General features: G+C 38.9%; 1 protein-coding gene across 1 annotated transcript; it reads left to right on the top strand.

Moving 5' to 3' along the window:
- Window positions 1–754: 754 nt before the first annotated feature.
- Window positions 755–12,863, top strand: LOC133557883 (protein Tob1-like). The gene is made up of 2 exons (XM_061908788.1): window positions 755–1,013; window positions 10,737–12,863. The coding sequence occupies exon 2, from the start codon at window positions 10,889–10,891 to the stop codon at window positions 11,885–11,887; it is 999 nt and encodes a 332-aa protein (XP_061764772.1). The 5' UTR covers window positions 755–1,013; window positions 10,737–10,888; the 3' UTR covers window positions 11,888–12,863.
- Window positions 12,864–13,276: the final 413 nt, after the last annotated feature.

Below are 13,276 nucleotides of genomic sequence, written 5' to 3'. Positions count from 1 at the left end.
TTTCGATTTCGCTATCTGCCTCCATACAGCAACCATTCGTTTCAATACATGCGTAATCTGTTGAATCGCTTAAGCCGCTGAAATCCGAGTCTGAATCTGAGCTAATGTTGCTATATCTTGCTGTGCTATCCGCCTGTATAGCATGTATATCACTGGATGATGTTACACGGAAATGGACGGTGGCTTCACAGAGAGCGAAAATCAGGCACTTTAAAGCCTTTTTTCGGGATATTCCACGATGGGTAAAATTTTGAAAAAAACTTTGAAAAATAAAATAAGGAACTGGGAAAGGATTTTTATTGGTTTCAACCCTTCTGAAATTGTGATAATGTTCCCCTTTAAAGTGGAGAATCTGTCATGAAACAAGACAGTAAATAGACTTCAACCTGGCAGCTCTTATTCTAAAAGGGCTTGGTGTTACATTAAATTATTAATGGAATATAGGTGATTTTGGACATGAACTATTACATTAAATAATTGCATTCATTATCATTATTATTTGATCACGTTAAAGCCGCTTTTGAATAATTGAAAGCAAGAAAATAGTTCATAGCACACGAGAGGCACAGCACTGCCGTAAATAGAGCCCTCACGGTTGATTGAGCACGAAATCCTCCAATCAAAGAGCTTAGATTTGGTGGGTGTTGGTGACGTGTGACGTTCAGCCAATAGAGTCGCTCTGGTGGGTGTCGACCTCTAGCAGCCTCATCGCCATCTCCACCGTGCCCGTGGCGGAGGGATACCATATAAACAAGTCGCCATCACTTTTTAAAGGACATAGTGCTACAAACTCTCAGGCTGTGGGAAGTCACCTGAGCGGTCATTTCGGATTGGAATCTTGCAAAAATATAGCCTCCCACCCCACAGAAGGACAACAACCGCTTGGATCATAAAGACACACCATCGACGTAATTGTTTTTTTTTTTTACTTATGTGGAAAAAAAAAAAAACAGCACTTTGAAAACCTGAAACGGAAGCCTGCAATTGCAAGAGGACGTGCTGTAATTTTCCATGTAAGTACAAGTCAAAAACAGTCCCATATTTGATAACTTGAATTGATATAAGTGTGTCTTTGGCTTCGTGCGTTTTCAGGCGGTGACACACTGTTATTAAATGTTAGTCACGTACTATTTGTCGAATGCAACATCTAATCATGCTATTGCTAGCCGGAACAGCCAGTACCCGAAGAACGTGAGTTTATCTCATGTTGACGTTTTTTTTAATGTTGTCATTGTCAGCACCTTTTTTTTTTTTTTTTTTAATAAAAACTATTTTTACTCGGTGTAGCCTCGAAGTCAATAATGATAAGCTACACTTGAACAGAATTCCCAGATAAAACCAAGCTAGCTCTACTTGGCTTTCACGCCCCTCACAGCAAGCTGTCCAGCTAATGCTAGTCATGGCAATTTCGTCAGAGATGATGACGATAAAGTACATGTATTTTGTATAAATGTCCTCCAAATCTGTCCGGAGTTTTTATTTATTTTTAATTTTTTTTAGTCTTGGTTGGACTTTGGATGTTGATTTATGTAACAGCCTGGGTAGTCCTCGTATGCATACACTGTATAAAAGCTCCACCCCGACGTGCAAGTTTGGGCGTTTGGTCCGAACATGTCCTCAAAAGGCGTGTGGTTTATTGACGTTTTCCGTCTGTCCGCAGAGGTCACCCATTGGTGTCTTTATCCGTCACACAAGGCCCCCGAGGAACACACTGCTGACAACGTATGTGACTCAGTGGCTTGTGTTTATTAATAGCAGGTTGATATGGTCGAGCTGAAAGGAGCCACTTACTGTTGCATATTAAAGGCCTACTGAAATGACATTTTCTTATTTAAATGGGGATAGCAGGTCCATTCTGTGTCATACTTGATCATTCCACGATATTGCCATATTTTTGCTGTAAGGATTTAGTAGAGAACATCCACGATAAAGTTCGCAACTTTCGATGTTAAGTGAAAAGCCCTGCCTCAACTGGAAGTCGCAGACGATGACATCACAAGTGTGGGGGCTTCTCACATATTCACATTGATTTTAATGGGAGCCTCCAACAAAAAGTGCCATTCGGACCGAGAAAACGACAATTTCCCCATTTAATTTGAGCGCGGATGAAAGTTTTGTGTTTGAGGATATTGATAGCGACGGACTAGGAAAAAAAAAAAAAAAAGTAAAAAAAAACGCGATTGCATTGGGACGGATTCTGATGTTTTTAAACACATTTACTAGGATAATTTGGGAAATCCCTTATCTTTCTATTGTGTTGCTAGTGTTTTAGTGAGTTTATATAGTACCTGATAGTCGGAAGGGTGTTTCCACGGGTGTGTTGACGCGCAGTGTCTCAGGGGAGTCGACGGCAGCTATGGACGGCACAAGCTCAGCTGATCTCCGGTAGGAAGCGACTTTTTAACCACAATTTTCTCACCGAAACCTGCTGGTTGACATTCCGTCGTGATTCATGTTGGTTTGACCGCACTCTGGTCCATAGTAAAGTTTCACCTCCAGGAATTTTAAACAGGGAATCACCGTGTGTTTGTGTGGCTAAAGGCTAAAGCTTCCAAACTCCATCTTTCTACTATGACTTCTCCAATATTATTTGAACAAATTGCAAAAGATTCAGCAACACAGATGTCCACAATACTGTGTAATTATGCCGTTAAAGCAGACGACTTTTAGCTGTGTGTGTGCGCTGCGCTCATACTTCCTAAAAACTTGTGACGTCTTGCGTACACGTCATCATTACACGACGTTTTCAAGACAAAACTCCGGGGAAATTTAAAATTGCAATTTAGTCAACTAAAAAGGCCGTATTGGCATGTGTTGCAATGTTAATATTTCATAATTGATCTATAAACTATCAGACTGCGTGGTGGATAGTAGTGGGTTTCAGTAGGTCTTTAAAGACGTGGAGGAACTATCCTTTAATTTCTATCACAACTTCATGTACTTATGCAGTAAACCCCTGGTTTATCGCTGTTAAAGGGGAACATTATCACAATTTCAGAAGGGTTAAAACCAATAAAAATCAGTTCCCAGTGGCTTATTTTATTTTTCGAAGTTTTTTTCAAAATTTTACCCATCTTGGAATATCCCGAAAAAAGGCTTTAAGGTGCCGGATTTTCGCTATCTAAAAATCCACCCGTCCATTTTCCTGTGACCTCACATAGTGATGCCAATACAAACAAACATGGCGGGTAGAACCGCAAGAATAGCGACATTAGCTGGGATTCAGACTCGGATTTTAGCGCCTTAAGCAATTCAACATATTACGCATGTATTGAAACGGATGGTTGGAGTGTGGAGGCAGATAGCGAAAACGAAATTGAAGAAGATACTAAAGCTTTTGAGCGAACAGCTATTGAAGCTATTCGGCGATTGCCTTCCAACCAACGATTGCATCTTTTGACCACTGGAGCAACTTAAATCCGTCAATTGGTAAGTGTTTGTTTGGCATTAAATGTGGTTGGAGGGAAAGGCTGGATGCAAATATAGCTGCAAATGTACATACAGCTAGCCTAAGTAGCATGTTAGCATCGATTAGCTGGCAGTCATGCCGTGACCGAAAATGTTTGATTAGCACATAAGTCAATAACATCAACACAACTAACCTTTGTGATTTCATTGACTTTATCGTTGGAAATGCATCTGCTTTGAGTGTCGCAGGATATCCACACATTCTTGCCATTTCTGCCATGTTAGCATCGATTAGCATGCCGTGCTAATCGATGCACACTTCACGTAAGACAACTTGAATCCGTCCCTGATCGTGTTGTTACAACCTCTGACAACACACCGACGGGGCATGATGTCTCCAAGGTACGGAAAACAGTCGAAAAAACGGAAAATAACAGAGCTCATTTGAATTGTGTGTGTAATGTGTTTGAGAAAATGGTGGATTGCTTCCCATCGTAACGTCACAACTGAAAGGTCATTGCTCCGACAGCGAACAATTGAAAGGCGTTTAAATCGCCAAATTCACCCTTTTAGAGTTCGGAAATCGGTTAAAAAAACATATGGTCTTTTTTCTGCAACATCAAGGTATATATTGACGCTTACATAAATCTGGTGATAATGTTCCCCTTTAATTATTCTGGGTCTGACCATAGTGAATTAATTCCCATTAAGTAGGAGTTAGTATCAATAGATTAAAATATTCATCCATTTTCTACCGCTTGTCCCTTTCGGGGTCGCTGGAGCCTATCCCAGCTGCATTCAGGCGGTAGGCATGGTACACCCTTGGCAATCATTGTTAATTTGAAAAAAATCGCGATTAAACACAAATAGTGTTGGCCCTGCGATGAGGTGGCGACTTGTCCAGGGTGTACCCCGCCTTCTGCCCGATTGTAGCTGAGATAGGCGCCAGCGCCCCCCGCGACCCCGAACAGGAATAAGCGGCAGAAAATGGATGGATGGATGGATAAACACAAATAGATATACATATCATAGGGCAGGGCCAATAAAACAACATCAATATGAAGCCAGGTGGGGAAAAAAAATTGAATTTTCCAATGTAGTCCTGAGAGTACTCCACTAGGGGTCAGTGTGGTGTCTGTGTGTGTTTGCAACTTTGCAAAGGGGTTAGACCAACCTGACTCTCGCCAGATCCTTGTATTTCGCTGTTCTCCACACAAAGATCTGGGCTCAAGGTTAATGCAAACTCCTTCAAGATGGCAAAAAATAATGAACCAATCAGGATCGCCAGGCTGGATTTCATAGATGTGGCGCTGAAGCCACTGTTTGATTCAAACAACAATGGGGGCACCCAGCGAGGAGTCTTGTGCTGACATTGATTCTGCTATTGCAACTGTTTGGTCAAATCTATCGAATATTAATTATTTAAAAGATGAACAGAGAACTTTTCGCTCTGTCCTTATCCAATATGTCGGCTGGTCTGACGCTGGATACCCCAGCGTGGCTCTCATCAGCGTCACGGGTTGATTTGGATCTAAATTGTGGAAGTATCACATCATTCAAAATAACGGACAAGTGGTTTATCCAATCGTATAATTTTTTTTTTTTTTTTTTTACAAGTCCCTGCCTTCTGAAATACATCTTATTGAGAAGTCCCAGATCCTTGTGTGGAGCTCAACAAACTACAAGGATCTGGCGTGAGTCAGGTTAGGACTGTGAAGAAGCCAGAGTTTGGTGAGAGCCAAGAAAAATGAAGTTGTGTGTTTGAGCGAACTTGTAGCGTTGGGAGTTTCGTGTGTGTACTTTTGTTTCTACTTCAAAGGTAATTCAGGAGATTTTGGACAAATGAGGGAAAAAATCCACTGTAGTTAATTTTGATTATGTTATACCAAAGTTAAATATAATTTACTTCTGATAATTTCAGAACATAAGGTGTTCTGTTTAAAAGAAACACCTCCTTTGTAACTTGTGGTAATACCCCAACTAGGGCTGGGCGATATTGCCTTTTTTTAATATCGCAATATTTTTAGGCCATATCGCGATATACGATATTTTGCCTTGGCCTTGAATGAACACTTGATGCATATAATCACAGCAGTATGGTGATTCTATGTGTATACATTAAAACATTCTTCTTCATACTGCATTATTTATGCTACTTTTAAACTTTCATGCAGAGACTGAAATCACAACTAAGTCAATTGACCAAAAGTGTATTTATTAAAGTTATTAAGCAATGGCACAAACATTCAAGTCATTTCCAAAACATAAATTGCAAGGTGTCAGAGACATTTAAAGTGTCAAATAAAAATGAGCTGCAAAATAGGAAATCAAATAGTATTCGTCCTTCACTATGTAGTATGTTACTAAGGTTATTAAATTCTCTTCATTCTCTAGCAAGTGACTTTACAAATGATGCTACATATTAGCAGTGATGCTACTTTTTATAGCAACGCTTTCCCCCCACACTTGACAAATTACGGTTGTCTGTTCGACATATTCCCACTTGAAGCCGAACCACCATCAGACGATGGAAATCCTGCTGTTTTTATTCGGAATCAAGTCTTCCTTCATTTGTTACCAGATATACACCATCTTTCTCTCGTACGGCTACGTTAGCAGCTAACGTTAGCAACGCCGCTAGCTCTCTGCTGGGCGAGGGCGTGTATGTGACATATGACGTGACAGTTTGTGACGTATGTAAGAATGTGGGCCTGCTTGTCTGTAAGAAGACACAGTAAAGAGCGAGGAGAGCCTGAAGTGTAATGCCTGCAGCTAAAAGTCCTGCGTGCGAACGTATACTCTAATATTACGATTTGGTAATTTTCTTAATCGCACGGAGACAAACCCGCTATATATCGCCCAGCCCTAACCCCAACCCAGGGTTTCCCACACATTCATTTATTTGTGGTGGCCCGCCACAAAACAATTAAGGCCGCTACAAATTAAAAAAAATATGTATATTTTTTATTTATTTATTTTATTTTTTTTTCCGGCTTTTGACTCGCTCGACCGCTCATAAAAGCAATGGGACTCTGTCTGTGAATGGAGCTTGTAGTTAAATATTATATAAATATGTAAATATTTAATAAATATGTATATAAATATGTACATAAAGTGTTGTATTTATATTCCAACTCCGCGTTCTTCTTGGTCATTGCCGCCGCCGCTTTTTTTTAAAACATTATGCTTTTGTAAACTGCTCAACACAAAAAGGACATAAAAACACTTTAAATGACTAGAAAATTCCCACAGAAATGCTGATGGGCCTGCTATCTGTGCCCTGAACCTCTGGTCCTGGGTCGGTCGATGCTGGCATACTTTTAAAATGGTAAAAGTATCCAAATCTATGATTTTAAGTTTTAAACATACATAAATAGTTAAAAATAAAGCATAAAACGTTGGCATGTTATAGTAAGGGATGTTAGCATATTTTCAAGATGACGTCATGGGTCAAACTCTAAGGTTTTTAGGTTTAAACATACAAGCTTAGCCAATAAGCTAACATGAACATTAGCATGCTAAAATTAACATGACATTGGACAAGTTGGTATACTTCTAAGATAGTGCTAAATATTAGAATACAGTATTTTAAGATGTAAACAGACACAATTAGCAGAACTGCTCGCATAAAACACTGGCATGCTAATAATATAAGAGATGATGGCGTCAAGTATCAAAATTCATGATTTTTGGATATAAACATACACAATTAGCCTAAAACCTTACAAAATGTTAGCATGCTTACATTAACACAACACACACTAACTGTTGGCATACTTGCTTGATAGCACCAATTATCAAAAACCATGTTTTTTACATTTTTTTTATGAGATGGCCATCTTGTTTGCCCATTGAACTTATAGTTACGCCGCTGTACAAATACTAGGCCGAGAAACACCGGAGGAGAGGGGCTGCCAGGTGATTTCAAGGGAGGTCATCTATTTGGCTGCAGATGGTGAAGGCCATTTGACAAGTGCGTGAACAAAATGAGATATTAAGCACCGAGCTATTTGAAAGTACAGCCGAGCTATGTGAAAGTATGGCTGAGCTCGAAGAAGAGGTAATTACCAATTAAATTAGCCAAGGGGTACCTATTCAATGGGACCAGAAGAAGGATTTTCTTGAAACGTGTTGCCATGGTAACATGAAATTTTCCATAACTGAAGTTCCACTGTCCTTTTTCAACAGGCCCATAATATAATAACTGAAGTCAAAGTAATAATCAAATTGCAATTGTCCAATTAAAAAAATAGATAAATAAATAATAATTACAATAATAAAAAAAGAAAGCATGCAGTGCGTATGTGTCTTGCCAGATTGTGTTTTGTAGGAATACAGAATTTGTATTCCTGCCGTCGTAGCAATTGCATTTAGAGGAGAGGAGAGACACAATCTTTAGATACCATTTTCACACACTAACACAACATGTAGATTGTTATGATCATGGTTTGACTGTCAAAGATGTTTGGTACTGTAATCTGTGGTATTTCTACCTGAATAAATGCTTCTGAAATTCTATACATGTTGTATAAGTTAATGGTAGTCATATGTCTGCATAACAATGTTTTAACCTTCTCTATTTATTTTTAAAATGTAATATTCAGCCTGATCAACATTTTGTAATTGCAGACTATCAATCAGAAGAAGTTATAAAATAATATACACTTAATTTAAATCTGTCAGAAAACATGTATTTAAGTTGACATATCACAGATTACATTACAAAACATCTGACAATTCACGATCGTAATGTAAGATAATTTAGCATTTTCTTATAGTAGTGAAGCCGCAAGTGTGTGATTGGTATTAGGAGAGATGTTTTGATGACTTGTAAGTTTGATAAAAAATGTCTCTAATTGTCTTGCCTACTGTTTTTCTTTTCTGATAAGCTTTTATTCCATCCTACTTAAGCAGTCGAAATAACAATCTCTATTACGTTAGCAATGCACTCAACTGTAATCCAAACAGGGCAGTAAAGCTCCACCTCTCTGCAAGCGGCAAAGTGCACCAGAATGCTTTTGCTCCAGTGATGTCGTCTCATGGCGATCAAAGATAAAATAGTCTTGTCTGTAGAACGACTTGCCATGGATTTGGACCTGGGATTTCCATACTGTACCCTTTTCATTGTGCATTTTTGATTGCTATTTTCGAGCTTGGGGCTCAACAGTAACTGAATACTATTACATTTCCCATGCTACAGAATGGACCGAGTGTCAAAAAGGAGTCTTAATATTTTCTTGGTCCGAGCTTAAAATACCTGTTTATGACCTTAATGTGTTTTTTTTTTCTTTTAAACTTTATGAAAGCCACTTACACATAAAATAACACCTACATATTCATGTTTACTTTAATATAATATTTTAATGCGGAATGATAGGGCCTGAAGCATTAGGGGGCCACAATACTGAAAAGTGCGCTTTGACTGGTTTGTGTAGTATTGATAGTTTTACTTAATTTGGTCATTTAAATGCTTATTTTAGTCCAAAAATACAAATAATATTCTCGACTAAAATCTGCGATAGAATTAAGCGGCTAAGTTGGGAGCGCGTAGTGCCAAGAAACAACCGTACTGTTCACTAGTAGATCTTTTTGTCATTTATTATTAAGAATAGGCATTTGCTTAAATTTCATCCAATAGCAATAATTTAAGATTAAAAAATAATTAGAGAGCCTGTTAAACTTGAGACCTGAACACCTGCTCCTAATAAAAAATAAACAAAATAATACACTGCCTGGACAGACAAAAGGTCTAACACGAATGGACATAAAGGCTGGTAATGACTTGGCACATTATTTCCTGATCACATTCAACTTTTTCACAGTACGTAAAGCCCACTTTTGCAATTGCTTCTGTCAATTTCACGTCAACGTGTGGAATAAAAGTGACTGACATAAATTAGTTTTAACTCCAATAACACTCATTGCCTGTCTTCGAGTTGCCATTGTTTACTTGTCACAAAGGAAGCGATCAAGCTAAATAGTTGTCTCACCGATTTGAAAACACTGTCCTGAGTGTTTCGGAAGAGAATTACATGTTGCGCACTCATTCCAGAAGAACAGCTTCTGTTTAAAAGGTTAAAGACGGTGTTTGAGGAAATGCCGGGACTACGCAAAAGCATAATATCTCGTTAGACACAATTTAGCTTTGATTACGACACACATTTGCTGTGTTATCTTCAATGTTACTCTCCAGAGTTGCAATATAATCATGCTATTGTATTGATGATGGGTGATATGGACTAGTGCACAAATATTTCCCCGCTGTCTTTCCGCTTATTAATATTGCGCTGGGCAATTTCTAAGATGTTCATCTTCTGAAACTGATGAATGATTTTCCATGACTATAGAATCTGTCTTTGGCAAGCTGCACACTGCAGTTTTAGGGTTGCAGCTATGTATTATTTCCCAATGTCATCTATCAAGTGGTTTGTTCAATTCAATCATATTATAGGGAAAGCTGTTAAAATAAATGTTTTTTTTTGCTTGTTTAAACCTTTATTTTTTTTTCTTAATAAATGTACATCGGCATTGAAATGAAACTTTAAATGTGTGATTTAATGAAAAAAACCATGAAAAACAACTCAACTTTTCAGGTAAGAGCATCCTCTCTCTCATGTGCGCTTTATTGCAGCGGCTGTGTGGCAACTATGCCATCATATTTTAGTACTTTGCACACAATGCGATCCCTATTTGATACATTTTTGTTGGTAACTCATTCAACGATTAATTGTAGCAGTGTAATATTAATCTAACTTCTTTTTTAATCGATTTAGTCTACTAATTTTTGCAGTCCTAAGCAGTTTAATAATTTGTTGCCAGGTGAAACATGCTCACTCGTACAGCAGTGATCCAATAGGATGTTCTTACATATATGTGTATTTTTAACTCCAGGTGGTAACCTTTTTTTTTTGGTCATGTCAACATGAATCCAGGCTAGTACATTAAATGTAAACAGTGTGAAAGTAATACAATGCTACTGGTGTGCTACTTTTTTAAATAAAAAAAATTAGCCCAGGTATTCTCACTCTATTAGTCTTCTGTTGGTCTGTAGGGTTGAAATCAAGGGTTAAGAGCCTCTTTTTGGATGTTCTGCACACCTGTTTCTATGCCAGTGTGGTGTTGAGCAGATTATTGTGGCTTTGACACATTTTATGGTATCCGAGGTCTGCGTGTGTCTGTTTGTTCTTCAATTTAGTAAAGGCCAAACCAAAAATGCCTCTGATGGATGCAGTGAAGAAGTGCACTCAGTTCTGCCTCACTTGCTTCATACCTTGATTGCCCAAGATTCTGCTTATTAATTACGGACTCATTTTCTGCTCTCGTTTCAGGGTCCAAAACCTTATCCCGTTTCAGGAAGGATATCAATTTGAGCCACGACAACCCAATCTTCACTGAATACTGCTGCCTTGGTGGCTTTTGCAGTTTTGCCTGGGGCAATAACTACTCCTGAAAGAAGAATCTACTCGTCACTGAAGCAGCTATGCAGCTTGAAATTCAAGTAGCACTTAACTTTATTATTTCCTATTTATACAACAAACTCCCCCGACGACGTGTGAATATCTTTGGCGAAGAGCTCGAGAGCCAGCTGAGGAAAAAATATGAAGGCCACTGGTATCCAGATAAGCCATACAAGGGTTCGGGGTACAGATGCATCCACGTAGGGGAGAAAGTGGATCCTGTGGTGGAGAAGGCAGCCAAAGAGAGCGGGCTGGACATTGAAGATGTCCGGAATAACCTCCCTCAGGACCTTAGCGTGTGGATTGATCCGTTTGAGGTTTCTTACCAGATCGGAGAGAAGGGACCGGTCAAGGTGCTATATGTGGATGATAACGGTGAGAATGGCTCAGAACTGGACAAAGAGATCAAGAACAGTTTTAATCCCGAGGCACAAGTCTTTATGCCAATCACGGAGCCCGTCGGGCCTTCCTCGGAATCCAGCTCCCCTTCCCCACCTTTTGAGCAGTCGGCCACCGTCAGCCCCTCGTTCATGCCACGTTCCACCCAGCCTCTGACCTTCACCACTGCTACCTTTGCCGCCACCAAATTCGGATCCACCAAGATGAAGAGCGGCGGCCGCAGCAACAACGCCCCGGGCGGCAGTAGCAACAAGGTGGCTCGCTCGTCCCCCGTCAGCCACCTGGGTCTGAATGTCAACACCCTCCTTAAGCAGAAAGCTATTTCCACCTCCATGCACTCACTGTACGGGCTGGGCCTGGTGCAGCAGCAGCAGAAGGCCTCCGCTCTCTCCCCCAACGCCAAGGAGTTTGTGTTCCCCAACCTCCAGGGTCAGACCAGCCCCAGAGCTGTGTTCCCCAGCGAAGGTTCCCTGGGGCTTGGACCTGCGCCGTACAACAATGCCTTTGACGTGTTCGCAGCCTACGGAAGCCTCAACGACAAGTCACTCACGGACGGCCTCAACTTCGGTCTGAGCAACATGCAGTATTCTAACCAGCAATTCCAGCCTGTCATGGCAAACTAAACTCATCACAAAGATGCTTATTTATGAATGACAGTGGCTTGGGAGAAGAAAACATAACGCACACTCTAGACCCTTACTAGAACCTGATAGCGTCTGGTCCATCAAGCGCATGTCCCCAAGGGTGTTTTTTGTTTGTTTTTTTACTGGAATTCCTTGAGTTTGTTTCTATCAAAAGCTTGTACAAACACATCCAAGCTTGGTAAACTTCGATTAATCATGCATTGTTTTCTTTTTGCCAACCAAGCACAATTTGTTTTTTGTTTTTTTGTTTTTTTACTAACTTGAAAGAAATACTAAAACGTTGGAGAAAAAAGAAAAAGTTTTGGCCTCTTACAGTATTTTACAGGTAGTAAGACAAGGCTAATTTTTTTAATGAATTGGCACTAAGTGGGGTTACTTGGTCTTTTTCTAATGGTATAATTTAATTTAGTACAGAGTTTGTAAGATACCAGAGTATATATTGTTTCTATGACATGGTGTTGCATTTATATCTTTTTACTACTCCAGTGATCCGTGATGGCTGCAGCAGCTTTTCCTTATTTTTCTTTTTTAAAAGATAATCGTTGAATAAATCCATCTTTAAAAAAAAAAAGAAAAAAAAGTACATCAGATATTCTAAAGATTGTGTACAGAGTATTCCTTTAGTGGTGAAACTCAAGTGTAGGAATATTTGCTATTTCTGAAAGATGAATTGTATTTTCTGTTAAGAGGTTAAAGATTTTGCTATACTATGGACAACAAATGTAATCGTATGAATATTAATTTTTGTACCTACATTGTGCAATACTTGATAAAAAAAAAAATACGGCATAACAAAGTATTTTGAGTCAGTGTCTTACATGTCAAGAGGGACTGAAATAGTTTATATTATTAAGTTTGTATTAAATGCCTAAAAATGATATGCTTGTCTTTATTTTTTTTTAATTTCATATTTGCACCCTGGTCTTTTTAATAAAATAAACTACAGTTGAAGTAATTCTTGTTGAAATTGGATTTATTCTTTGCCTGTAAGAGAACTGTAAGTCTATTTTTAAGATGTTAGTACAAAGAATAGCAACAATACTCCTAAAAGAGCATGTGTTTGTACTTGACAGTCGGGATGATGTTCTTGACCCTCTAAATCAGTCTTGTGTGGTAAAGTTCATGCTTGGTGAGTCACTGACATTTTTCCAGAACTTAAACTTCCTGTGCTCTAATTGATACAGGTTGCTCATCAAATAGTATCCAGATGACCATAATTTCACCAACAAGTTGTTTTTTGCTGCTAAACATTAGTTTGGCAGTCGTGTTTAATAATATAAATTAGTTTTTAGGTCATTGGTAAATAATAAACTCTATTTAGTTTAAATTCCCCCTTTCTATTTTTAGACTTGATATGTCGCCCCCTCC

The sequence above is a fragment of the Nerophis ophidion genome, linkage group LG08 (assembly GCF_033978795.1).
Source record: "Nerophis ophidion isolate RoL-2023_Sa linkage group LG08, RoL_Noph_v1.0, whole genome shotgun sequence".
Classification (NCBI taxonomy): domain Eukaryota; kingdom Metazoa; phylum Chordata; class Actinopteri; order Syngnathiformes; family Syngnathidae; genus Nerophis; species Nerophis ophidion.
The sequence above is the reverse complement of the archived record's forward strand: the minus strand, read 5'-3'. Positions and strand labels throughout refer to the sequence as shown.

Coding starts and splice junctions, on each gene's coding strand:
- LOC133557883 (XM_061908788.1), top strand. CDS start 10,889: ATGCAGCTTGAAATTCAAGTAGCACTTAACTTTATTATTTCCTATTTA.